The sequence below is a fragment of the Canis aureus genome, chromosome 16 (assembly GCF_053574225.1).
Source record: "Canis aureus isolate CA01 chromosome 16, VMU_Caureus_v.1.0, whole genome shotgun sequence".
NCBI classification, from domain to species: domain Eukaryota; kingdom Metazoa; phylum Chordata; class Mammalia; order Carnivora; family Canidae; genus Canis; species Canis aureus.
Window position 1 is genome coordinate 34,568,460 of NC_135626.1, and position 26,565 is coordinate 34,595,024.

The 26,565-nt window shown below is 47.4% G+C and overlaps 2 protein-coding genes and 1 long non-coding RNA gene across 7 annotated transcripts in view; 2 read left to right on the plus strand and 1 right to left on the minus strand.

Annotated features, from left to right (window-relative positions):
* Positions 1-128: 128 nt before the first annotated feature.
* On the plus strand, positions 129-9,774 carry LOC144286377 (uncharacterized). 3 transcript variants are annotated; one of them, XR_013354462.1, is made up of 3 exons: positions 129-385; positions 512-698; positions 8,715-9,774. It is a non-coding gene; the product is annotated as an uncharacterized LOC144286377 (long non-coding RNA). The 3 variants fall into 3 exon arrangements; XR_013354464.1 differs by lacking the exon at positions 8,715-9,774 and adding an exon at positions 4,986-5,435 and having other exon boundaries at positions 512-712; XR_013354463.1 differs by lacking the exon at positions 8,715-9,774 and adding an exon at positions 3,841-4,467.
* A 964-nt stretch (positions 9,775-10,738) lies between these two features.
* Positions 10,739-23,313, plus strand: ANKRD40 (ankyrin repeat domain 40). Of its 2 annotated transcripts, none has more exons than XM_077852776.1 (5): positions 10,739-10,911; positions 15,731-15,879; positions 16,529-17,011; positions 19,727-19,899; positions 20,810-23,313. In XM_077852776.1, the coding sequence occupies exons 1-5, from the start codon at positions 10,778-10,780 to the stop codon at positions 20,954-20,956; spliced, it is 1,086 nt and encodes a 361-aa protein (XP_077708902.1). In that variant the 5' UTR covers positions 10,739-10,777; the 3' UTR covers positions 20,957-23,313. The 2 variants fall into 2 exon arrangements, with proteins under 2 accessions (XP_077708902.1, XP_077708901.1); XM_077852775.1 differs by having other exon boundaries at positions 10,741-10,911; positions 19,727-19,908.
* Positions 21,865-26,565, minus strand: part of ABCC3 (ATP binding cassette subfamily C member 3) — a 47,128-nt gene continuing 42,427 nt past the window's right edge. For both annotated transcript variants that reach the window (XM_077852761.1, XM_077852760.1), the window contains one exon: positions 21,865-25,370. In XM_077852761.1, coding sequence (XP_077708887.1) covers positions 25,262-25,370 — 109 coding nt within the window. In that variant the 3' untranslated portion in view covers positions 21,865-25,261. The remainder of the gene's footprint in view (positions 25,371-26,565) is intronic.

Here is a 26,565-nt window from a genome sequence, read left to right on the forward strand (position 1 = left end):
GCGCGCGCGTGCGCCCGCGGGGACACGCCCAGGTCTGGGAGGTGAGCTCGAGCCCCGCTTCCGCCGGCCCGGGGGCGGGGCCTGTCGCCGCCGCGCTGGGATCCCGCCCCTGCCGGGTGGCGCCGGCCTCCTCCGCGCTGGGCTGCGCCGAGGGCCGCGCGGTTCCGTGACGCTGCGCGCCTGCCTCGCCCGGCGCGGGCCGTGTCCGCGTTCTTTCACGCGGGGCGATGCGAGCGTCCGTGTTGAGATGAAGAAAGGGGGTAGTAGCCTTCGGTACCCCGCGGTGCAGTCGGTACCGTGTCCCAGGGGAGGAAGCTGAAGCTCGTGTGCACACTCCTGTGTCTGATCGCGCCTCCTCCCCTGCCGGGCGCTCCTCCCCTCCCAGGTCCCCTGATTCACTGGGTGGGAGATGGAGCGGGAAGAGAGAGATCCTTTTTTTTTTTTCTTTCTTTTTTTGTACTTATTCGAATTAATCGAGTTTTTTGTCTAACATTTTATTTATTAATGACAGACCCCGAGAGAGAGGCGGAGACACAGGGAGGGAGAAGCAGGGTCCCTCTGGGGAGCCCGATGCGGGACTCGATCCAGGGACCCTGGGACCACGACCTGCGCCAAACGCAGACGCTCAACCGCTGAGCCACCCAGTTTGTTTTTCAGCTATTCATCTGTTGAACAATTGAGTATTTACCGTGTGCCAGGTAAGCCCTTGAAGGTTGAAGCTAAGTCCTTGCGCCCCAGACCTTGAGGATTCTTGACGGAGACAGTCGGTAAAGAAAATGAAATCTATCCATATAAATTGTGGTTAAGTTCTCCATCACAGTGAAGGGTATGGACTCTAAAGCCAGATCAGCCTGCTTTGGGGATAATCCTGGCTCTGCCTCTCTGTGCCTTCTTTTTCCCATCTAGAAAATGGAACTTACAATAGTGGCCCCGATAAAAAGAAATAACAGGGCCCAGATTGAAGTCACTGTTGAAAAAACCCCACTACAGGGACGCCTGGGTGGCTCAGCGGTTGAGCGTCTGCCTTCAGCCCAGGGCGTGATCGTGGAGACCCGGGATCCAGTCCCACGTCGGGCTCCCTGCATGGAGCCTGCTTCTCCCTCTGCCTGTGTCTCTGCCTCTCTGTGTCTCTCATGAATAAATAAAATCTTAGAAGAAAAAAAAAGACACCCCCCCCCATTACGACTTAATATGTAACCTAATTGCAGTTTTAGCCTCTCCCAGGAGAATTTAAACCAGTAAATCGCCTGCCTTTGGCCCAGGGCGAATCCCACGTTGAGCTCCCGGCGCATGGAGCCTGCTTCTCCCTCTGCCTGTGTCTCTGTCTCTCTCTCTCTCTCTCTGTGTGTGACTATCATAAATAAATAAAAATTTAAAAAATAAATAAATAAACCAGTAAATATGGGGGCACCTGGGTGGTTCATGGTTGAGCATCTGCCTTTGGCTCAGGGTCTGCCTTTGGCTCAGGTGGTGATCCCAAGTCCTGGGATCAGTCCCGCATCAGAGTCCCCACGGAGAGCCTGCTTCTCCCTCTATGTCTCTGCCTCTCTCTGTGTCTTTCATGAATAAATAAAATGTTTTTAAAAATAAACCAATAAATCTGGAATTTCCTGATCGGCACTAGTGAGGTAACCTTGCCTGAAACAGTCCAGTCTTAACTTCTTTGTCCCATCATTCTTCTACCTACAAAATCCTTTCATTTTGTATAGCACCCCAGAGTTGTCTACTTGCTGGATGGGAGTTTACTAGTTAAAAAAAATTTTTTTAACAGTCCCCTGCACAGGGTGTTATTGTGAAGATTAAATTAATTGATACAATGTATGGCATGTAGAACAGGCCCAACATATTTTAAGTTCATTTAATCATTTGTTATAATAAGAGGGGGAAAACAGGGTTCTGTTGAAGTGTAACAGAGAGGACTCTGGAAATTACTTTAGACCTAAAAGAAGGATTCAACCAAGCAAAGTGAAGAGAAAAGAATTCAAGGCAGGGAGAGTAGCATATATGAAGGCCATGTCCTATGAAACAGTGTTCATCGTTATTTCACATATACATAAGACTACAGGTCCTGGGTATGCAGGATGCCTGTTAGATGGCCTGAGGATGCCAAACATTCAAGAGACTGCTTTTGACTTAGGTAGAGAAGGAACCAGCAAAAGATACTGTGAAAGGGAAGCTGAAGAGGTAAAAGGAAAATCTGAAGACCATAGAGTCAGGGATGGCAAAACAAATAAACAACAAAAATAGAAATTGTTTTGGGGATCCCTGGGTGGCTCAGTGGTTTTGTGCTGCCTTCAGCTCAGGGTGTGACCCTGGAGTGTCAGGATCGAGTCCCACATCAGGCTCCCTGCATGGAGCCTGCTTCTCCTTCTGCCTGTGTCTCTGCCTCTCTCTCTCTGTCTTTCATGAATAAATAAATAAATAAAATCTTAAAAAAAAAAAAAAAAAAAAAAACCTGTTTCAAGAAGATTGCAGAAAACTGTAGAAGGTCTAGTATGAAAAGACCCAAAGTATCCATTGGCTCTTAGAGTCAGAAGCCAGATTGGAGGGGCGCCTGGGTGACTAGTTCAGCTCAGGTCATGATCCGGGGGGCCTGGGATTGAGCCCTCCTTTTGGGCTCCCTGCACAGTGGGGAGTCTGCTTCTCCCTCTCCCTTTGCCCCTCCACCTCATTCATGCTCTATCACTCTCTCTCTCTCTCTCAAATAAAATCTAGAAAAAAAAGAAGAAGAAGCTAGATTGGAATGGATTGGAGAATGAAAGGGGAATTGGGAAATTAAATGGTGATTGGACAACTCATCTTAAGAAGGGAAGGAGTGTGGGGATCCCTGGGTGGCTCAGCGGTTTGGCACCTGCCTTCAGCCCAGGGTGTGGTCCTGGAGTCCCACATCGGGCTCCCTGAATGGAGCCTGCTTCTCCCTCTGCCTGTGTCTTTGTCTCTCTCTCTCTCTCTCTCTGTGTGTGTGTGTGTGTGTGTGTGGTGTGTGTGTCTCATGAATAAATGAATAAAATCTTAAAAAAAAAAAAAAAAAGGAAAGGACTGAGGGGCACCTGGGTGGCTCCATCAGTTAAGTGCCTGACTATTTCAGCTCAGGTCATGATTTCAGGGCTTACCTGAGATTACGGTCATAAAATTGGAGACTTGAGTTGGGCTCTGAGCTGAGTGGGGAGTTTGCTTGAGATTTCTCCTTTTCTATGTGCTCGTTCTCTCTCTCTCTCTAAAATAAATCATTAAAAAATAGAAAAGAAGGGAAGGAATGAAATGGGATGAAAACTAAAATGAGGTATGGGTCAAAGGAAGCTTTTTCTTTTTAAGATCTTATTTATTTATTTGACACACAGACAGAGAGGGCACAAATAGGCAGACTGGCAGGCAGAGGGAGAGGGAGAAGCAGGCTCCTCACTAAGAAGAGAGCCTGATGCAGGTTAAAATCCCAGGAGCCTGGGATCATGACCTTGGGCAAAGGTAGACACTTAACCAACCAACAGAGCCACCCAGGTGCCTCAAGGGAGGCTTTTGTTTAATGGGAAATTAGGATATGCTTAATGTCAGAGGAACAGGTGGAAGATGAAAGGTGTAAGGTGGTTATTTTTCAAGTTTTATTTTTATTTAAGTAATCTCTACATCCAGTGTGGGGCTTGAACTCTCAACCCTGAGATCCAAGAGTCACATGCTTTTTCAACTGAGCCAGCTGGGTGCCCCAAAAGTTGTAAGTTTTTAAGAAGGTGGTAGTAGAGCTCCTTTGTCTGCCTGATGGGATGCTGCCCGATTCATGAGTCATTTAATAAAGCCGATTAGATCTTCAAATTTATTTTTTTTAATATTTTATTTATTTATTAGAGAGAGCACGAACAAGGGGAGGAGCAAAGGGAAAGGGAGAAGCAGCCTTCTCTCTGAGCAGGATCCCAGAACCCTGAGATCACATACAACCTGAGCTGAAGGCAGATACTCAACTGACTGAGCCACCCAGGCGCCCCAGATCTTCAAACATAGAAAAGAAGGATGGAAGGGTGATCTGGCTGCAACATCTGTCACCGCATTGATTGCCAGGGTTGATTGCCAGCTGATCTGGCCGGCTAGGTGGGTGTTACCTATCTGCCTAACCCTCACCACTCCTTGTGCATCTCCCCACCCTCAAAAGTTAAAAGCTTGGTCAAAGAGGACAGCCTTCCCCAATAGAGGAGGACCATGTTTCTGTCAAAGTTATATGAGTAGAGGGATGCCTGAGTGGCTCAGAGTTTGAGCATCTGCCTTTGGCTCAGGGCGTGATCCTGGGATCCAGAATCAAGTCCTACATCAGGCTCCCTGCACGGAGCCTGCTTCTCCCTCTGCCTGTGTCTCTGCCTCTCTCTCTCTGTGTCTCTCATGAATAAATAAATCTTTAAAAAAAAGATAAAGGTTTTATGAGTAGCTGTGCTCCCCTGTTGGAAACTCCCAAGCAAGTTCTCAAGGTCCATTTGTAGGAGAACATAGGGTAGTCAAGCTTTATTATTATTATTTTATTATTATTATTTAAGATTTTAATTATTTGAGAGAGGGAAGGAGAGAGTACAAGCAGGAGGGGCAGAGGGAGGGGGAGAAGCAGGCTCCCTGCTCTGCAGGGAGCCCGATGCAGGGCTTAATACCCAGATGCCGAGATCATGACCTGAGCTGAAGGCAGATGCTTAACCGACTGAGCCACCCAGGTGCCCCAAGCTTTATTATTTTTTAAAAAGGAAAAATAAAAAAGAAGAGGAGGAAGAAGAAGATAATGGTTGTATAAGCTTCAGAGCATATTTGTAGCTATTGGCCTTTGCTACAAGAAAGGACCTTTCTCTTCTGAAACAAGAAAGACAAAAAGACACATCAGTTTGTAGATATAACAGTGAGATAAAAGTTTTCTCAGCTGATGGCTACTCTTTGCTCAATGAAGCACTTTTTTTTCTTACAGATTTTATTTATTCATGAGAAACAGAGAGAGAGAGAGAGAGAGGCAGACACGAGAGAGAGAGAGAGAGAGAGAGAGAGAGAGAGAGGCAGACACACAGGCAGAGGGAGAAGCAGAACTCTGGGATCACACTCTGAGTCGAAGGCAGACAGATGCTCAACCGCTGAGCCACCCAGGTGTCCCCTCAATGAAGCATTTTTTGAAGATTCACCAGTGCCACAACCACCAAAAAGGGGGAGAAAGTATACATCTCGAACCAGAGTTCTCCTAAAACCTGAATGCAATGTTACAGCTTCTACTCACTAAAACTTTTAAATCTAATTCCCTCATTCATTCCACAAACTTTACTGGTACATGTGCTCCATGCCAGGAACTGTACTCTGTGCCAGGAATTGGATTAGTGGCTGGGAATGCTAAGACAGTTGTATAAGACCCTTCTCCCAGGGAGCTCCTGATCAATGGAAGAAAAAAAGGAACAATAACTTGAAATGAAGTGAAAATACTAAATGCTTTTTTTTTTTTTTTTTTTTTTTTTTTTTTTTTTTAGATTTTTATTTATTTATGATAGTCACACAGAGAGAGAGAGGCAGAGACACAGGCAGAGGGAGAAGCAGGCTCCATGCACCGGGAGCCCGATGTGGGATTCGATCCCGGGTCTCCAGGATCGCGCCCTGGGCCAAAGGCAGGCGCCAAACCGCTGCGCCACCCGGGGATCCCACTAAATGCTTTTGAATCTTATCCAGTCACACCCTCAGCAAGTCTTACACTACAAGTCTCCTTTCCCTAGACTCAAAAGGGCAGACACAATTCCATGTGTATTACAACTACAGATAATGGATTCATTCATCTATCCTACATTAATTCAACCAGCACCAGTGTCATCTGTTTTCAGACTCTGCTGGGCATCAGGGACTGAGAAATGAAAGTAGTCTTTATTAATATCACAATGCCTAGTTTACCATTAACTTCTACAGATTATATGAGTTGGTTGTTTCCTAATGATGAGAAGACAAGCAACTTAATCTTATCAGCTAGTGGTCTCCAGACCCCATTCCATACATGTTACTGATGGAAAGAACTAACTGACTGAATTGTGTCTCCTCCCCCCTCAAATTCATATGTTGAAATTCTAATCCTCAGTATCTCAGAATGTAACTATATTTGGAGATAGGCCCTTCATTTTTTTTTTAAGATTTTATTTATTTATGAGACACAGAGAGAGAGGCAAAGACACAGGCAGAGGGACAGGCAGGCTCCATGCAGGGAGCCCGATGTGGGACTCCCTCCGGAGACTCCAGGATCACACCCTGAGCCAAAGGCAGACGCTCAACCACTGAGCCACCCAGGCATCCCTGAGATAGGGCCTTTAAAGTGGTAATGAATCACCTGGGTGGCTCAAATGGTTAAGCATCCAACTCTTGATCTCAGCTAGGGTCTTGATCTCATCTTAAGCTGGACAAGGAGCCTACTTAAAAAAAAAGATGATTAAGTTAAAATGAGGCTACTGGGGAACAGAAGCATGGGCAAACTGATATAACTGGTGTCCTTATAATAAAAGATTTGGACACACAAAGAGACACCAGAGAGGTATGCACACAGAGGGAGGACCATGCCAGGACATGGAGGGAAGAGGGCTACCTGCAAGCCAAGGATGGAGGCCTCAGGAGAAACCAAACCCATTGACACCTTGATCTGGTACTTTTCACTTCCAGAACTATAAGAAAATACATTTCTGTTGTTTAAACCACCCAGTCTGTGGTATTTCATTATGGCAGTTCTAGCAAGCTAACATAGAAAAAGAAATCAAAAAAAAAAAAAAAAAAAGAAAGAAAAAGAAAAAGAAATCATAGGGACACCTGGGTGGCTCAGTGGTTGAGCGTCTGCCTTTGGCTCAGGTCCTGATCCTGGGGTCCTGGGATGAAGTCTTACATGAGGTTCCCAAGAGGGAGCCTGCTTCTCCCTCTGCCTCTCTCTGTGTGTCTCGCATGAATAAATAAAAATCTGAAAAAAGAAAAAGAAAGAAAGAAATCACAATTACTATAGGTCTCCTAACTGCTTCCAGTTTCCATGACTCCATCCTCCATCTGCTTTGCTGCCTCAGTCATTTTGATAAATGTAAATCTGGTCGTATCTCTTTCTTGCTCGAAACCCTTCAATGGCTCCCCATCACCCCCAGTCTAAAATTCAAAAACCACAAGGTCACCCGTGATCTGACCTGCCTCTAACTTCATCTGCTACTGGTTCCCCACACTGTGTAAGCCCCTGTTTCCTACCACCGTACACTATGTCCTGCTGCTCCAGGCATGGGATGCTCTTCCCTCACGCCACCAATACCACCCATATTTCTCAGCTCTATGGAGCCAACCTGGACCCTCCTTGTCCACCTGCCACACACAACCAAACACCCTCTTTTTGTGCCATGATTTTCCCTTAAACAGATTTCCACATTCTGGGGTTGACCACACTATATTGCAAATATGAGTCTTTCCCTTTATTTATTTTTTTAAAGATTTTATTTATTTTTTCATGACTGAGAGAGAGGGAGAGAGAGAGAGAGAGAAGCAGAGACACAGGCAGAGGGAGAAGCAGGCTCCATTTCATTCAGGGAGCCTGATGTGGGACTCGATCCCAGGTCCCCAGGATCACACCCAGGGCTGAAAGTGGTGCTAAACCGCTGGGCCACTAGGGCTGCCCGAGTCTTTCCCTTTAAAATGAAAGTTTTTTCGGTCATATGCCATGTCTTATTCATCCCTGTATTCCCAGATTCCTGCACACTATATATGTAGGGAATAGTTCCTATTCACTCCTAACCACATGAAAGACAGTCTGGCCGCCACCCCTACTGCTCCACGGCAGCTTCCTTCTCCAAGGTCACCAGCAGCACCACCTTGTGGCTAAATCCATTCTACACTTGTCAATCCTTTCTTGCTCTTTCTGCAGGATTTGACACTGTGGGTCATTCTCTTTGCTCGAAATGTTCCCCATTCCTTTCTTTTTCCTCCTACTATTTCAGCTGCTCCTTTTCAAGCTCATTTGTGGATTTTTTCTGTCCATCATTAAAACGTTGGGTGTTCTTTGGGGTTCTGTACTTGGCTGTCTTCTCTTGGTACTCAACACACTCTGGTGGGGCTGTCCCCTCTGTTCCCATGACTTCAGCTAGCACCTTTTACTGATGACTACCAAATTCAAATCACCAGTCCAGAACTACTTTCTAAATGCCATACCCATATACACAGCTCTTTATGGGCATCTCTACTTAACAGGAAAATCAGAAAAGAAGCATGGGCTATGAAATCAAGCTGCTTGAGTTCAAAGCCTTGCTCTATTACTAACTAAGCTATATGGTGTTGGGCAAGTTACCTCTCTGTGCCTCAGATAATAACAATGGTTCTAACTCATGGGGTCATTGGGAGAATTAAATGAGATAATCCAGGTACAACACTTAGCGTAATACCTGGCAATGAGTCAATTAATTAATTAAAGGTCTTCAGAAGGCTCAGCTCAGCAGAATCAAAAGTGAATTCATCACCATACTTGAAACCTGTTCTTCCTTCTTTGACTCAAATCTCAGTAAATGGCACCATTATCTCCCCAGCCAGAGACCTGGGTGTTATCCTTCATGATCACACTGCCTTCCCAGTCTATCAGGGGCTCTTCCTTGACTGGACTTTGCCATCACATACCTACCATCTATTGAGCCTTTCCCATGTCCGGACCTTACACATTCGTTCAATCCGTAGAACAACCCAGCAAAGTAGGTGCTAATATTATTACCTCTATTTTGCAGATGCAGAATTTGAGGCACAGAAAGGTTAAGTAACCTACCTAAGAAGATATGAGTGCCAAAAGCTGGGATGCAAATCCATGCAGTCTGGTTTTAATCTTCATGCTCACAAATAACTGTGCCATATGTCTGTACTACTTCTATTGTAATACTTATCACCTTCTATTGTTTGCCTCTCTCCCCTGCCAGACTGTATTCTTTGAAATCAGGGACTTTTGTTTGCAGCAACACCTTCAGTGACTAGAATAGTGCCTAGAATAATACCCAGTGAATTAGAGACCAAAGGAAGTATAAACAAATGAGGTAAAAGAATAGCCATCAGGTTGCATTCAGTTATGGCCAGGGTTAGAGGTTTTGTTTGCAGAGAAAGCTTTTGTTGTTGTTGTTGTGTGTGTTTTAATGTGAGGATAACAAAAAGACTGAAGTCAAAGATAAGCAGAGGTCCAGTTTAAGAAGATGTTAACATCCACTGATTTAAGTTATTTTAGGGCACACGCTGTAATCCTTTTAAGGAAGGCTTCACAGACTTTGTCGTGCGGTCACTACCAATTTTTTAAAACTGCTTTTTTAAGAAAGAGGCCACTACCTACTCCCGTGTCACTCAAATTATGTTAAAGGACCCAATTCCAGTGCGCAGCACGTCAGCCTCAGATGCAGTATCACGCTGGATCTGAGAATTAAAATTTAAATTGGGGGACACGTAAAAATGTAAGCTCAAGCTGAGTTCCAATTTGCTTGGGGGTCAATGGAAGTGCGCAGTCGGTTTATAGTCGGCACCACCTGGTGTGCACTGAGTACTGTGCGAATGACTGTGTCAGAATAAACAGACATGGGTTTTTCTTAAACAGTAGCAAGAAAAATGCTTGTCATGCAGACCCTGGGCAGCCCCAAGAGAGGGAAATGAAAACTCCATGCCTACATTCGTCCCTTCCTAGTTCATCTCCTCCCTTTGTTCAGGCCTTTCTCCTATCCACCCCAGGGTGGTTTCCTTAGTCCTCCCGACTCCATCTGCAAGGTTCCATCCTGTGCAACACGGGAAGATCTCTCCGAGGCACCTGGGCTCAGCGAAACAATATTCTGTTTTCCTCCCACGGTGTGTGTGTGTTGGGGGCGGGGGGGGGGGGGCGCAAACCAGGGCCAACCCAGGCCCTGAGGTCGATCATGCAGGAGTCGGGCAAATGCTGTGTATATACAGCCTCCGTGGTGCTTTTCTTTACGCTCTTCTCTCCTTACATGGCCTTCACGAAGAGTCCTTAACCATGATGTACGAGCAGTAGGAAATTACAGCTTATAGACTCCCAGGCACGATGTAAATATTTCCCTGAAAGCCAAAATTAGAAGACCTCTCTAAAGTGAGCCGTCAAACAACAGCGATATTCGAACCGGATGGTCCCCAGCACTGTCGAGAGAAGAAAGAGCAGGGTAATCGGTCTCCGCTACTGCGGGCGGACACTAGGAGGATCGTTTCCAGCCCGTTTCCCCATCCTGCTGGGCAGGAGTCGGCTCAGACAAGGAAAAAGAGCCCAGCGGACTAGGGTGGTGGAAAGCACCGGCTATTATTACTATTATCGTCTTTGAGGCCGCGGCCAGCAGCCTGCGCAGGGCACGGGCTCTTCCGGCGCCCCGCCCGGCTTCGCCCTCCGCGCGCGCCGCCCTCCTCCCCCGGAGCCGCGGGGCGGGGAGCGCTAGGAATAGCGCCTGAATCACGGCGGGGCCGCTCGGTGCGGCGGTTACGTAAACAGCCGGCCGGGCGCCGCGGCCCAGGGTAGGAACGGAAACCCTCCGGGTCGGGGTTGTCACTGCGAATAGGGTCCCCCGGAGGCGGCCGGCAGGAGGCGCGGCCGGGGCGGAGGCTGGGGCCCGCGGCCGGGAGCAGCCGGGGGGCGGCGGCGGCGGCGGCGGCGGCGGGCGGGAGCAGCAGCCCCGGGCCGGGCGCCAGCAGGGCGGGCGAGCCCCGCGCTCTCCGCATGGCGGGGAGCGGGCCGCGGCGGCGGCGGCGCTGACGGGCCCGGGGCGGGGCGGGGCGGGGCGGGGCGGCCGGGCGGGGGCCTGGGCCCGAGGGGAAGATGAGCGCGCTCCTAGAGCAGAAGGAGCAGCAGGAGAGGCTGCGGGAGGCCGCGGCCTTGGGGGACATTCGGGAGGTGCAGAAACTGGTGGAGAGCGGGGTGGATGTGAACTCCCAAAATGAGGTCAACGGCTGGTAAGTGGGGAGCGGGGGAGGCCCAGGTCAGAGCAGCGGGCCGGGGGGAGGGGCGCCCCTGCCGCCGAGGCCCGGCGCTGCCCGCGGACGCCCGCGGAGGCGTGGCCGGGCGCCGGGGCCTCCGAGGCCTGCGCTCGCGAGGCCAGCCCGGGCTCCCCCTCCCCGCCGCCCCCCTGCGCGGTGCCGCCGCCCGCGCGGCCCTCCCCAGCCCCCGCCCACGTGGTCCTCCCGGGGCGGCGCCCCCCACCCCCCTCCCCCCCGCACCCCGCTGGCTCGCCGGGCCGGAGGGAGCCCTGCCGGCTGCGATTCGATTGATCCGCACGCTCGTTCGTATGGCGCGCACCCCAGTTCCGGGGGCTGAATTATTTTGCCGTAGGAGCTTCTGGAGAACACACCTGTGCACAGCAGAAAAAAAAAAAAAAAAAGCATTTAAGCAACCGAGCAACTATGAATCTTATAATTTAGCACGGTTTCTTTTCCCAAGACCGGAAGGAAAAAAAAAAATCACTCGCATCACTCTTGTGTCTCTCTCTGTGGCCTCACTGCACCAGTGATTTGCAGCCGCCTGTGGAAGGCAGACTTACTCGGTCCCCCGGAGTGTTTTTGCTTTATTTCCTTATTACAATTTTACATATAGAATTTGAATACAGACTCTCGATGTTTGCCTGCAGACTGAGTCCTTCCCAACTAAAGGAGTCCCCATCTTAGGATGTGCTGGTCAAATTTTTAGTGTTAAGTTACCGAATGTGGTGTTATTCTGTCCTCTTCACACTTCATTTTTGGAGTTTTATTTGAGCCAAGTCGTGCTTAACCTTAGGCCTGTTTTTGCTAGCTTAAAGTGAGTTTGGAAAGGTTTTATTTTTTAAAAGTGGAATCCTACATTTTGGAATGGAGAGGGACATTGGAGATGGCTCCAACTGCAGAAAAAATAACCTGCGCTAAGGTCACACAGCTACTGACAGGCTAACCAGAACCACAACCATGGTTTCCTGACTCGCTTGTAGACTTACCTACCTCCTAAGGAAAACAGCCTAGATAGCTATCCAGAAGGCCAGGAAACAGTGGCCTGCTGCCTTTTGGTTTTGTTTTCCTTAAAAGTGTTTGCAAACAAGCTTGCTGCTCTGTGCGTACCTTTTCTGAGCATTGCTCTGTGGTTCACAAGCTGTGACTCACTGTTTTGGCAGTGGGAGGCAGTGTTGTGTAGAAGGAGTCCAGTCTTTCCAGCAGGTTCTTCACCCTTCCCTGCTTTAGCTAATGCAGCCTTGCCTGGGTAACTTCATTTCCCAGTCATTTGAGAAGAGTGTTGTGAGCAAGGAAGGAGAAGCAGCATAGTATGAATCGCTAACATGTATTGAGTTTGCTCTTGACATAAACAAGGCTCTGAGAGCTTATCTCATTCACAACTACTCAAGAACAGAGATGTTACTCTCTCTGTTGTATGGATGGGGAAACCGAGGCCCGGCAAGATTAAGTAATTTCCCCAAGGTCATAGGATTTACTGAAAAGGAAGCCAGCATCTGACTCCAGACCCTACTTTCCTAACCACAATGCCTGCCACGTTGCAGTAGGTGTTTGGTATTTGTAAGTTGAATCTGAAGCAACCTGAAGAGGCTTCTCCTCAATCGGAGAAGATGTCTGTTAGGCACCTCATGTTGGAGGTTCAGGCTTGCATTCGTGATCTCCCCTCATGCCCCTAATTGCCCCAGGCCTGCTCCTCTGAGGCCTGCTCAACTCGGCGTCTGGGGTGCTCAGACCAGAGCCGATGGTGCCCTGATGGTGTCCTTGCCTCCTGTCTCCCTCATATTCCACATCCAGCCAGTCAGCTAATTCTGTCAGCCTCATCTACAGCTGTAGTTAGAATCTTAACACTTCTCATTAGCTCTACCTCTACACCTCTGGTACACAACCACCATCGTCCTGTTGCTTGGATTCTCGCTGCAGCCCCCCGACTAGTCTCCTTGCTTCTACCCTTCCACCCTGCAGTCTTCTCAGCACAGCAACCAGAGGGATCCCGACATAAAACATAAATCGTAAGTCGGATCCTTTCATTCTGCTCAGAACCCTCTAGTGGTCACCATCCCACTCTGAGGAAAAGCCTGCAGTACTGGAGTTTCTACTTCCTGTCCCTACCGCTCTCCCTCCTTACCTCTGTGTCTCATCTCTGTGTTTGCCTCCTTGCTCCCCTGGCCTCCTGGCTTTTCCTGGAACACCAGGCACCATCCTGATTCAAGGCCTCCGTGGTTTTTCTTCCCTCTTAAGTCTAAAATGCTTTTACTCCCTCACCTCCTTTAGGTCTTAGTGTAGATAGGTTGGTGAGCCTTTCCTGGACCCTTGATTTAAGATGGCACCATGCCCCTGCCCTGCCTCTAGCATTCCCAAGTCCCTTCCCTTGCTTTATTGTCTGTGTAATGCTTAATCACCACCTGGCATACTATTGGTTTGGCTTATTTATTTGCTGACTGTCTCTGTTTCCTCTTCCATAAAATGGGAGGAATATTGAAAATAACATTAACTCATGGGCTTTTCAGAGATTGAATGAGTTAATGTATGTGAAGCCTTTAGAACAGTGTCCCTCATGTAAAAAAGCATTATTATCTGTGTTAATTATTATTTTCTTCTTATTAAGCAGTGCACTATCTAATGGGATACAAAGGTTACCCTCAAATTCAATCTCTAGCATAGATAAGCGGAATGGTTACTGCTTTCAGTCTGTAGTTGCTCAATAACCACAATTTCAGCACTGATGAATGATACCCCGTGCCTCTGGTCTGAAATACTTCCCAGGGCTAACTGGATATACTGACTGCAAATTTAAAGCCTGAAGAGTTGAAGTTCAGAGATAGAATTCCCACATCAGTTGTAATTCAAGTGTGTGCAAACCCCTTGGCTTTAAGAAACAAGTATAATGGCTGGTGAAGAAGTTGAAAATGCTTCCTGGCTGAGTTATGGCTGCCCAGAGCCACACAGGTCTGGGCTGTAAATGATGATCACTCAGGGCGTGGGGTTGTGGAAATCATTCCGTGTTGACTTAACCCCACTTTACATGGTGATGCTTTAGCTAGTTGGTTTTCCCAGAGTGTCTCAGACCCACTGGCAGTAAATTACCTTCTTCAGTCTCAAGCTTGTCATGAACAAGTGATTTACTACCAGCGAGTGAGTACTTTATTTCCAAAAGGGAACATACTTTTCTCATCATGATCCATTCATTTTTGAATGCTAGCTTATCATTATAATTATTCACTTTTCAAGCCTGTGCCACAGAAACACACACACACACACACACACACGTACTCTTTCGCTCTCTCTCTCAGCTGCAGTTTGCCCACAATCAAGGATGTTTGGATCCTTCCACTCTGAGCAATGTCCTTCCACTCTGAGCAATGTCCACCTTGTTCTTGGTTCATTTGTTCAGCGATTAAGTACCTGTATGTCCAAGCAGACACTTCCTTATCTTCATGAGCTTGTATTTCAGAAGTTGAGATCAAGCCTCTTCCCTTATTTCTCCCAAATTGGGAATCTTTTCTTCATACAGTTTACCTTAAAGGTACCCAGGTAACCTAATTCTAATGAATAATAGTGTGGAATATCACTCTGAAGTATCAGTGGAGTGGTTCCCAGCCAGCCAGACAGGCTCGCTTTCTGTAAGTCAGAAATGTTTAGGAGGCCAGGGCAAATCAACATCTCCTTGGAACCAAATGAACTTTCTGGATAGTTAATACTTCCAGGTTGGTGACCTATCCCTCAGTACTGAACACATCATTCTGTTCTTTACTATATTGTATTTGGCCATAAACTGAAGATACTTACCTCCGTTAGAGAATTGATGAGTGGGGACATTTCAGAACAGAGGGGAAAAATACTTTCCTTCTACAATAATCGTTCAGCTTTGGCAACTGAGGATGAATTTCGTAACTTTGAATCCTTTCATTTCTGTTAAGATGGAGTTTTTAACCAGCATGCTAATTACATTGCTATGCAGTGTTAAAATAATAGCCCTTCAGAGTGCGCATAATTCCTTCCTATGTATACAATAGTAAATAATTAGTTTTACTTAAATGAGTCTAATATGTTAGAAGAGCTTGTTCTTGAAAATTTTGGTCATTGATGTACATTTTTCAAGTGCCTTAGGAATTAAAGTCTGTGTGCCATGCCTTACGCTTAAGCAGATGAGCCTTCTGGAGGGGACTAGAGGAGCCAACTTTTTCAAAAATGGAAATTTCAAAACCTTGTGTGTGTATGTGTGTGTGTGTGTGTGTGTGTGTGTGTGTGAAGGGAAGAAAAGGCAAAGAGTGAGCAACTGAGATTCATCTGAGAATATCTACTATAGCAATAATAATTTCAGCAGCAGAGCAAGCTGTAGATGATTATTAGCCTGATATTTAATATTCGCGTGTCATTTGATGCATATGGAGCAAGTTACTATTGTTCCTGAAAATGAATGTGGCACTCTAAAAATAAAAACATTTTAAGGAGACTGGGACAATCTAATGAACATTACTGATGGAAAACCACTCAGCAGTACCAGTACAGGTAGCTGGCCAGTGGAACCCCCTGGAAGCCATTGAAACAAAAGCACCTTGAATAAATTGGTTTTTCCCAAGGGCCTGGAATGAAATTTAGAAATAAATTTCAAGCATACTAAATATTTTGATCATCTGCTTTCTGAAAAGAAAAGCTGAGGTTGCCAGCCTGGCTTCCTGGTTCTGGCTGAACTCTTAATGGGCTTGCATGTATTTCTTGACTAGCATATGGAATTTGAAATCCCAAACCACCTCTCCTTGATTAACTCTGTTTTTTTTTTTTCCTTTTCTGCGGACAGGACCTGTTTACACTGGGCATGTAAACGCAATCATGGTCAGGTGGTCTCTTACTTATTACAATCAGGAGCTGACAAAGAGATTCTTACAACAAAAGGAGAAATGCCAGTCCAACTGACATCAAGGAGGGAAATTAGGAAGATCATGGGAGGTGAGTCTGTGTTTGGGGGCAACTTTTGATTTTGTCAAACTAATTTCAGACTTGCAGTATTATTGGCTGTGTTCTTTTTTTTTTCTTTAAGATTTTATTTATTTATTTGAGAGAGTGAGAGTGAGAGAGCATGATTAAGGGGAGGGCAGAGGAAGGAGTAGACTCCCCACTGAGCAGGGAGCCCCATGTGGGACTCGATTCCAGGACTCCGGGATTATGACCTCAGCCCAAGGCAGACGCTGAACGGACTGAGCCACCCAGGCCCCCTACTGGCTACACTCTTGATGGCAGTCAAACCACAAATACATTTTTTAACATTTATTTTTCTTTATTTTTTTCTTTATTTCTTTATGATATAAATACATTTTTAAAAGCAAAAGTAATATTACTGTGCCAAGACAGTAATTCCATGTGGTTTCCAGGCAGGTAGGCATTTTCAGGTTTTATATTTTTAATCTGTGAAACTTAAGGTGGCAAAAATGGTAATCACAAACTTTGATGAAACAGTCCTTTCTCTTCTGATTTGAAGAGTCAGTGAACACTGAACAAAATATGTCATATACCAAAGAACACTAGCTTTCACAAGACACTCTTTTCTGGGTGATCTTTAAAGGGCCGTGTAAATGCTCTGTGTTCTCTTCTTTGTAAGTGGAAGAAGACGATGGTGCCGACAGCCTCCCCCAGCTAAAGAAGGAGTCAGAACTGCCCTTTGTTCCCAACTACTTGGCCAACCCAGCCTTCCCTTTTATCTACACCCCTGCGGCAGAGGATCCAGGCCAGCTACAGAATGGGGGCCCCTCCACACCGCCGGCATCACCCCCTGCAGATGGCTCTCCTCCATTGCTCCCCACGGGGGAGGCTCCCCCGGCGGGGGCCTTTCCACGGGACCACACCTCTTTGGCTCTGGTTCAGAACCGGGATGTGTCTGCCCCCTCTGCCATACTCAGAACACCAGAAAGCACAAAACCGGGTCCTGTCTGTCAGCCACCAGTGAGTCAGAGCCGCTCGCTGTTCTCTTCTGTCCCGTCCAAGCCGCCAGTGTCTCTGGAGCCTCAAAATGGGACCTACACAGGCCCGACGCCAGCATTCCAGCCATTCTTCTTCACAGGGGCATTTCCATTTAACATGCAAGGTAAGCCTGCTGCAGTCTGCGGCTGTCCAGAGGTTTTCTGCTGTACCTCCTGGGTGGTGGTGGGGAGGAGGGTGTTGGGTAGTGTCGGTAGGGTGGGATTTATTTATGTACAGAAATCTATTCACAATCTTACAGAAATTTTGCAAGACTTGTATGAGGAGCTCTCTTTACTCTGATTCACAAATTGTTTACCTTTTGCCTTGAAATAGTTAAGTGTATATTTCCTAAGAACAAGGATGGTCTCTCTTACATAACCACAGTCCGATGATCAAATTTAGGAAATGTAACCTTGCTATAATACCATTCTCCAATCCAGGCCATTTTTAGATATTGTCAGTTGTCTCCATGGTGCTCTCTGTGCTGCCTCTACCCCTGCCTCCTGCTCCCAGCTCCTCCTGGGGATACCCGTTGCACTTAGCTATCCTATTGTTCCCTTCTCCTTTCACCTGGAAGGTTTCTCAGCCTTTCTCTATCATTTTGGACCTCTAGTTTTGAAGAGTCCAGTCCAGGTATTGTGTAGAAAATGATCCTCTATCACTTTTCTCTATATACTAGTTGGTATTCTACTGTAAACAGGGGCCTCCCCTTCTCCTCCATGTATATCAGTATGAACTTGTAGATTCTTTTTTTTTTTTTTTTTTTTTTAAGGTTTTGTTTATTCATGAGAGACACACAGAGAGGTGCAGAGGGAGAAACAAGCTCCCTCTGAGGAGCCCAATGCGGGACTTGATCCCAGCCAACCACTGAGCCACCCAGGTGCCCCTCACAGATTCTTTACATTAGGTTATAATGCATTATTATCATTATCTTTTTTTTTTTAAAGATTTTATTTATTTATCTGAAAGAGAGCATGAGTGAGAGAACACAGCCGGGGGATAGGGAGAGGGAGAAGCAGACTCCCCTGCTGAGCAGAAAGCCTAATGCAAGGCTCGATTCCAGGACCCTGGGATCTTGACCTGAGCCGAAGACTTAACCAACTGAGCCCCCCAAGCACCCGCATTACTGTCATTATCTTGATGTTCAGATTATGCCAGATCTGTCCAGAGGGAACCCAGTTCCCATGTCGCTTGGACGTGTCCCATCATTCTTGGAGCATTTCCTTACTTTCTAGTCCAGGAAGAGGGTCCAGGCTCCTACTGTTACCTCCCTCGCCCCAGCCCTGGAGTCAGCCATTTCTCTAAGAAGTCCTGTTCTTTCAGATGAGAGTGGTGTTCAGGTACTAGGATCTGGACACTGGGTACACTTATACTCCAGGTGTGTCATGTCTTCTAGGTCTACATGGAGAACAGAGCCAGGAAAGAAAGGAAGAAAAAAGCAAACAAACATACATGCACATTCATATATACACTTTTTCCTACATTTCTGTATCTATTTATCTTTTTTTTTAAGATTTTATTTATGTATTTATTCACGAGAGACACAGAAAGAGAGAGAGAGAGAGAGAGAGAGGCAGAGACATAGGCAGAGGGAGAAGTGGGCTCCATGCAGGGAGCCCCATGTGAGACTCAATTCCAGCTCCTGGGCTCACTGAGCCAAAGGCAGATGCTCAACTGTTGAGCCATTCAGGCGTCCTGTATCTATCTTTTTTTAATTTATTTTTTATTTTTTTATTTTTTTTGTCCTGTATCTATCTTTATAAAAGTATTAAAAGACATAAGTTCATCCAGATACCTCCAATTCTATCAGACACCACAAGGTACAGGCCAGTCTTACCTTCACTTTTTCCACATAAGTCACCCTGTCCTTTTCTGGTTTGGAGGACCTGCTACTCTAGGCGCTGGTGACAGTGGCCTAGGCATGCTATGAAGGACTCGTACATAAGGAGCAAAGCAGAACCACCAAACCCACCTAGGCACTTAGCTTGGGCCATCTTGGCAGCCAGGCTCAGAATTTAGGGGCAGACTGCTTAGATCCCAGACCCTGAATGAAGTGCACAGATTGCTTCCGTGTTGAGGTATCCTGCATTCAGATCATAGATAGACGGTCTTTTTCTTTTTCTTTTTTTTTTTTTTTAAGATTTTATTTATTCATGAGAGACACAGAGAGAGAGAGAGAGGCAGAGACACAGGCAGAGGGAGGAGAAGCAGGTTCCACACAGGGAGCCTGACATGGGACTCGATCCCGGGTCTCCAGGATCAGGCCCTGGGCTGAAGCAGTGCTAAACCGCTGAGCCACCAGGGCTGCCCTAGACTGTCTTTTTCATACTAGTAAGTTATCTTTCTGCTCTCTCACTGTATTTACTGCCAGGAGGTTCATCTTTCATAAATACACTTAGAGTCACAGTCATTACGTTCTCATAGAGTCACTCCTCTCCCATATCTTATGTGTGCCTTTTCTTCAGCTCTCTTCCCATTCCCTGCTCATGTGTGGTTTGATTCTCAAATCCATTCGTGTGCCTTTATGTCAGCTCCAGCAGCAGAAGCAAATTGTCCTTCTACACACTGGATGGTTGTCTCTCCCAGCCCCTGCCCTTACACAACCCCCTTTTATTCTGTGAACCCTGTCTTTGACATAGGGAAGACAGTGCAGGAAGCCGCTGGCAGAGCCAGAAATGGGGTTGAGCTCACCCCCACTGAAGCTGGGTTTTCTCATTGAGAGGTACAGCCTTCGGCACAGGGCATGATTATGTATGATCATCTTCTGGAAAAGATCTTAAATTACATTGGCTGACTGTGTAGGAACCATCCATTAGCATTTCTCTCTCCTTTTTTCTAGAGCTGGTACTCAAGGTGAGGATTCAGAACCCATCTCTTCGAGAAAATGATTTCATTGAAATTGAACTGGACCGGCAGGAGCTCACCTATCAAGAATTGCTCAGAGTGAGCTGCTGTGAGCTGGGGGTTAATCCAGACCAAGTGGAGAAGATCAGGAAGTTACCCAATACCCTGGTAAGAAAGGTAAGAACGGTCTGTTAAGCATGTGTGGTTGGTAGCTTTTTTGCATTTTGGAAAATAGCCAGTTTCCTCCTTGGCTGTATGAATCATAGTTGAGAACTGAAAAGAGACCAGAAAAGGAGCAAAGGGTGGTTTTCCAGACACTATCACTGAGCTTTTCTTTCCCTCTACTAGGTCTACTCGGACATGACATTTTTGAAAGTTGTAGGTGCCCAAGAGAATTTCCTGAGCTGCCACTCACATGTACCTATATTTGGTTGTTTGTGTAGTGACATGTAAGGATTACTTAGTGTACCAGCAGATATGCCCCATGTTAAGAACCAGGTTAAATTACAGGGCAAACCCACATGGATACATGTGTGGGCCTGCCAACATCTGTGGTTTTCAGGGCAACTGGGAAAACTGATCTAAATGGCCTCTCACTTCGGGGGGTGCTTATCCTAGGGCAGCTGCTGTTAAGGGCTCCTGCACCCTGTGGACCCAACTCACACCCCTGGGGAACTTCCTGCACTATCTACTCTCAGTGACATTGTGCCATAGGGGTCTTCTTCTCCTTCCTCTTCTTCCTCCTCTTCCCCCCACCCTCGTCCCCCACTTCCTTTCCTCCTCCCCTCCTCCTTCCCCCATCTCCCTCTCCTCCCTTCTCCTCCCTCCTCCTTCCCCCATTTCTCCCCCTTCTCTTCCTCCTCCCCCTCTTCCTCTTCCTTCCTCTCTGTCCTCCCACCTCCCCCTTTCCCCCTCCTCTTCCTCCTCCTCCCCCTCCTCCTCTTCCTACTCTTGCTCCTTATACTAGTAAGCCGCCTTTGAGGCTTTAAAATGAGCTGAGATACTGGTATGGACACAACACACCAAACACATAGAGACAAGTGATGACTCCTAATCTGTTTAATCTATTTTGTTTTAGGACAAAGATGTCGCTCGACTCCAAGACTTTCAGGAGCTGGAACTGGTTCTAATGATAAGTGAAAACAATTTTCTGTTCAGAAATGCTGCATCCACACTGACTGAAAGACCTTGCTACAACAGGAGGGCTTCCAAACTGACCTACTGACACAGTGGGGACTTTTATTGCTGAGTACTGTGACAGTGTGCAGCACCTCTGGGCCAAGGCCAAGCCATGGATCTGAATGCCTTGGGCTCCCGGGAGGGCCCCGGTGCCACTGTGTAGTGTACACTAACATGGTTCTGCCAAGGTAGGAAGCCCCTGACACCCACCCCACCCCCCAGCAGCGGTGCCACTCCTCCAAGCCTCTTGGTGCACAATAAACCGATTGCTTGAAGCTGCAAACAGCTGAGAAGTGGTCTGGAGAGGCAGAAGCTGGCAGTTCTGAATCCCCTGTCTCATGTGCCCCGAGTAAGTGAGTGGTCCCAGCAGATGAGAGAGAGCAGAGCAGGCCTCTTACAGCCACGCCTGTGGCCAGTGCACCTGCAGGGCGGGCCTGGGCCTGCTCTATGGGTGGTGCACCCTTGCGCCTCTGCACCCTGGGCCGGCTGCAGAGGAAACTGGGGAAAGCACAGGTACCGGGCAGAGACTTTTCGTGTGACTAGTGGCTGTGAAGTTTCACATAACATATTTATACACGTTACTCAGGTTCAAAGTATTTAAGAATACAGTTACCTAGTTGTAAGTCCGCTGTTAACCAAAAGAGCTGCCCCTACCCCCGCTACCCCTTTAATCCTTTTTGAGTGCTCACCGGCTTCTCTGGTCCACCATTGCCTGGACAGTCATCGCTGCATTAACTATGTGGCCACTAGAGGGCTCTCTGATGCTTTCCAGAAGAACAAGAGCTTTTTTTTTTTTTTCCCTTTTTTTTCTTTTTTTTTCCTTTCAATCTCTGAAGTGGTTCCTGTCCTCTCCATGTTTTCATCGCACTGTCTGAGAAGAGCACAAACATCACCAGGTCCGTATTCTCCACTTTCATTTCCCACCAGAAATGAAGAGCATTTTTTGAAACCGAGCCTGTTGCTGTTTTTAAGGTTATTGTGGGAAACCTGACCTAAGGGAGTTAGCATCTTTATTTTTATATCAAAGATAAAGGTTATTTTGAAATTATCAGGATTTTTATACAACCCTGAAATCTGTTGCTTTTGTAAACAAACTATTTCCCCCCACCACCACCACCACAGGTCCACTTCACAAAGTCAGTTGTGAGCTTACCAGGCTTTGTTCAGGAAGACACCTGATGAAGATTCTTGAGCCTGGCCTACCAGTTTTTTTTTTTTTTTTTTTTAAAGAGTGCATTCAAGAATTCTTTTCCTTTTCCTCGGTGTCATTAATGTTAGAGGAGCCACTGTCTTGTTGAAAAACAGCTTAACTTTAGAAATAAGAACGAGCACACTTAGACGAACAGGAGGGCAGGGGTTCGAAGCCAGCTGTTGAAGAGCATCCCTGCTGTCTTAAGAAGCGTTTTCCCCATAGTGCCTATAGTTTCCAAAGAGACTTAACTTCCTAACTGTGTTAATTTTATTGGAACACTGCAACCGATGGAGCGAGAACACACAGAAGGCGTCAACGGAAGAGAATGTTGTGCTTAGCTAATGGCCTCCTGCGGTTGCCTCAGTGCTGAGCTGAGGTGGAGGTGTTTTCAAGGCCAGCTTCCTGGAGTCACTCTGTTCTGTGACTTCACCGTCCTCCACCAATTACCCGATGGTGACTTACCCTTGCATGGTGTTGGCATCACCGAGGAAAGGTTACTTATCATCCCTTCTCTGAAAGGCTTTGAAGAGGAAACCTCCCTTGTGTTTCAAGCAACCAGAAGCTAGTTTACCTAAACACACTAACCTTTTTTCCTTCCCTTTGGAAAAAGTTAACAACGTACTGATAACATGAAGGCTAGTTCCATCCTGAAGGAAATAAGTCCAGTATTAATTTATGTGTAAATCACTGGGGTTAAACTCTTCTAGCCGTCTAGATCAATTAGAGACTCAGAAGCAGTGGAGGTCCCTGCCCGGAGGCGGCCCTACGGGAGGAGTAGCTCCAGGGCATTTGCCGGGCTTAGAAACAGAGGTTAGCAAGGGAGACAGGGAGACCCTGGTGAAGGTGAGGGCAAGGGTGGGGCTTAGTGGCTCCGGTGGGAGCTGAGCCCTCCGCTGGCCTCTCTTCTCCTTTAAAAAGTCTTCTGTGGTCAACTGACTCCTGCGTCTGGCGGTGGGATGAGACTGCACAGTTGATGGTAGGTGAGTTTAAAGTCTTAATCTATGCATTCAGAGAAATATTTTTATATGCTTTGTGTAATTTATAACAAGGACTTTTTTTTTAGCTTTGTTAACTGTGAATTCACCCCTCCTCCACTGCATATTTAAAGCATGTGTTCACACTATGTGTAAACATTCACTGAAGACTCTATTCCTTGTGCATTGCCGACTGTTCATAACAAGTATCATTAAAATAAAATATTAACAGACTGAGCCCATATCCTTTAATTTTGGCTCCTAAGCAGTACTGCCCTTCTAACCTTGGTGGGGGTGCAGTTTTCAGATTCCTGGACAGCCCAAGGAACACAGTGCTCTGGAGGAAAAAATAGAAGGGACCGTTGCCCCCACCTGAGGCACCTCTGTCCTGTGGTTGCTGGGTTCTCAGGCCCTGTCACTTGGCACCTGGAGACAGATATGTTGTGCAGTGCCTTTTCTCCTGGCTCACAGCAGTCAGCTTCGTTTCCCTGGAGGAGCTGAGCCAGCTAGATGGAGGTCATCCTCTATTAACCACAGTTTTTGATTATCCTATTTACTTTATGCAACTGAGCCTTTCCTTTGGGCTGTCAGCACCTGTCAGGGCCTCTATGAGCTCAGAAGCAAACTCCCGAGGCAGAAGAGGAAATACATATAGCCTTGCACCTTCAGATCTTCAGCCGAGCACGATGCCGAATGAATCTGCGTTTCTGTTGGTTTAGGGCGGCCGGAGCCTCACAAAGCAGACGTCATGCCAAATTGGCCTAATAAATCAGGGAGCACAGCAGAGACCTTTTCTTAGCACCAAGGAGAAGCAGAATAATTTGGGCATTTGTGCTTTCATACTCGCTTTATCACAAGGATGGAAGTCTTCTTCCATACACTCATAAACATCCTGGGCAGAAACAGGCTGCCAAAAAAAAAATGTGATTAACCTTTAACAAATGGTCCCACAGCACAGGCTGACCCAATACGTAGGGGAAAACCAGATCAAAGGAGCCATCTCTGCACCTACCACAAACCATTTAGGGAAGAAAGACAAACCATCCTCTCCCACTAGTCACATCACATCGAGCAGAAAGGTCAAGGAAGTGAGAGAGTCAGAGATCAGAAAACTTCTAAGGTAACAAAGAGGAGAGATCCATCCCAAATATAAGGCCTTGTGCCAGATGGACTCTGACCTGCAGAAAATGAGCATTGTTTTGGCTTGCTCAACAAGAAATTTAATGAACCCCCTCAAGATGTGTTTACCAGCCTGGACTTTCAGGGTGGGGGGTGGCCCCTGGGCCCCTCTTTGTTCCCACATCGAGCTTTGGCCAGACTGAGAAAGATGAATGGCTCGGAGGCCTCACTGGTGGTGGGGACCTGTCTGGAATAGACTTCTAAAGAAGCAAGGAAAGGAAGCACCCTGCTCATCTCAGCCACTGGAGAAGCAGGCGTGGAGGTCTGAGGGACGGCATAAACTGTGAAGGTGCTCATAGCAGCCTTCCCAGGAGGCCTCGAATCAGATTTCAAGGGCTTTATTTCTCGCCTTTTTACAGTATCTGCACAGCAGAGCAGGAAGTACTGGCAATTACCCAGTGAATTTTGGCTGTGAAGACAATTTTTCTAGCCAAAAGCTCTCGAGTCTGAAGTTTTCAGATAATTCCAGCCATGTGGATGTGTATAAAGTCCACTTCCACCTCTCTCCCTGCCTCCCCCAAAGGTCCTAACCCCAAACCTTGTGAACAGGCAGAGAGAGGCTACGTCGGGCTATATGTATTGTTGACCACATAGCTTGATTTCATCAGTGCCCCGTTTTTAATGGATTCAGGCCAGCACCCCAGAGTACAGGACTCTGTTCCTGAGGACGGCCTGACCTGGCAGTCTGCTGTTCCAGGAGGAAAAAGCTTTATTTAAAAAAAAAAACAAAACCCCAACGACTTCAGAGTAGAAAATATGAAAAATCATACAGAGTAGAAAGGTCACTCCATGAAATGATTGAAAACAGCACAGTGTGGAAATAACACTAACTTGGGAATCAGGAGACCCAGGCAGCAGTCTGGGCTCTGCCTTAAACTAGCTGTGCCTGAAGGCAAAAATCCAACAAATGTCCCGGCATCTGTCATCAGGTCCATCCTGCAGATGTGGTTGGTGTCGTCCTCTTTCCTGAGGATGGGTGGCTAGGAGGAAGTCCCAGGAATGTATTTTAGGCAAGTCCAGCGTCTCTGGCCATCCCGTAGAAGATGCCTCTGGCTGCAATGAGGTTGGCTGGAGAATCAAATTCAGCTATCATCCCTTTGTCCAGGACAAGGACCCTAGCCAAAGAAAAGAAGTGGTCAGATTTCCATCAACCTAGACCTGGCCTTCTAGTCCACCCCTCCCTTCTGGGTACTGACTGCTCAGACCCAGCGGTGACATGCCAACCCTCCTACTTCAGGCGATCCACCCAATACAGCCGCTCTGCCACATGTGCACGCTTGCAAGGCTGGTTATTTTAGCCGTTCCGTTTGCTCTCCTGGCAGATGAGGCGGTTTCTGGGATCAAACACAAGGTTCCTATTCATCTCTGCTAGTCGGAGCTCTGAAAACCTTTCCTAATGAGCCCTTCCCTCACCGGGGTCACAGGACTGTGCCCAGGGAGCCACGGGCCTGTGCGCTGGGCCCTGTGCGCTTCCATCTGCTTTGTGCCAACTCACAAAGGCACACGGCAGGAAAGCAGGCTGCTGGGAGGCCTGACACTGGAATCTGGGACTTTGGCTGCAAATCTGGTTGCTGCTGATGGATGGATCTACACACGCACACACAGTCAGGCCTGGGCCTGGGATTCGAATCCCCTGCCAATTAAGCACAGAGTGCCCCTGGGGCAGAGTCACCAGCCTGGCTCCCAGGGTAAGGCAGGAGCAGAAAGGGCTCTCCTGTGCCAGGGGAGATGCCCCTTTGATGGGAGGAGGTGGCCGTACTCTGTTTCCTTACCTCCAGGGCTCCTGGGAACGTGTCCTGGGGAGGTGTGTGTCTCTGCACATCTCTGCCTGGCCACTGCCCGAACTGGAGCCCAGAAGATGGCCTCTCCTCCCTTCAGTGGCTTCTCACTGTTCTTAGGGTAAGGACTGGCTGCTTTACCACAGTCCTCAAAGTGCAGCATAGTAGGGCCTGTCCCTCTCTCTCTCCTCATTTTGGTTCTACTGCCCCCTTCATCCTTTGCACTCCAGTCTCATGTGCCCTCCTACCTCAGGGCCTTTGCATGTGTTGCATCCTTTGCCTGAAATTTGCATCTGTATCCCATTTCCTCACCCACTCCCCAGCTCTTATTCGTCCTTTAGGGCCTGGCTGGTACTTCCTTTTCTTAGGAGAGATAGTGTCCCGCTGCCCAGTGTGGACTGGCTTCCTCTGGTCTACACACATGGACCCCTGCTTCCTTCCTGCAGGCTCTACTAATATGTCCAATAGCATGATGATCTGATTAATTTCCACTGGTCCCACTAGAATGAACGAACTCCTAACCCCCAAGGTT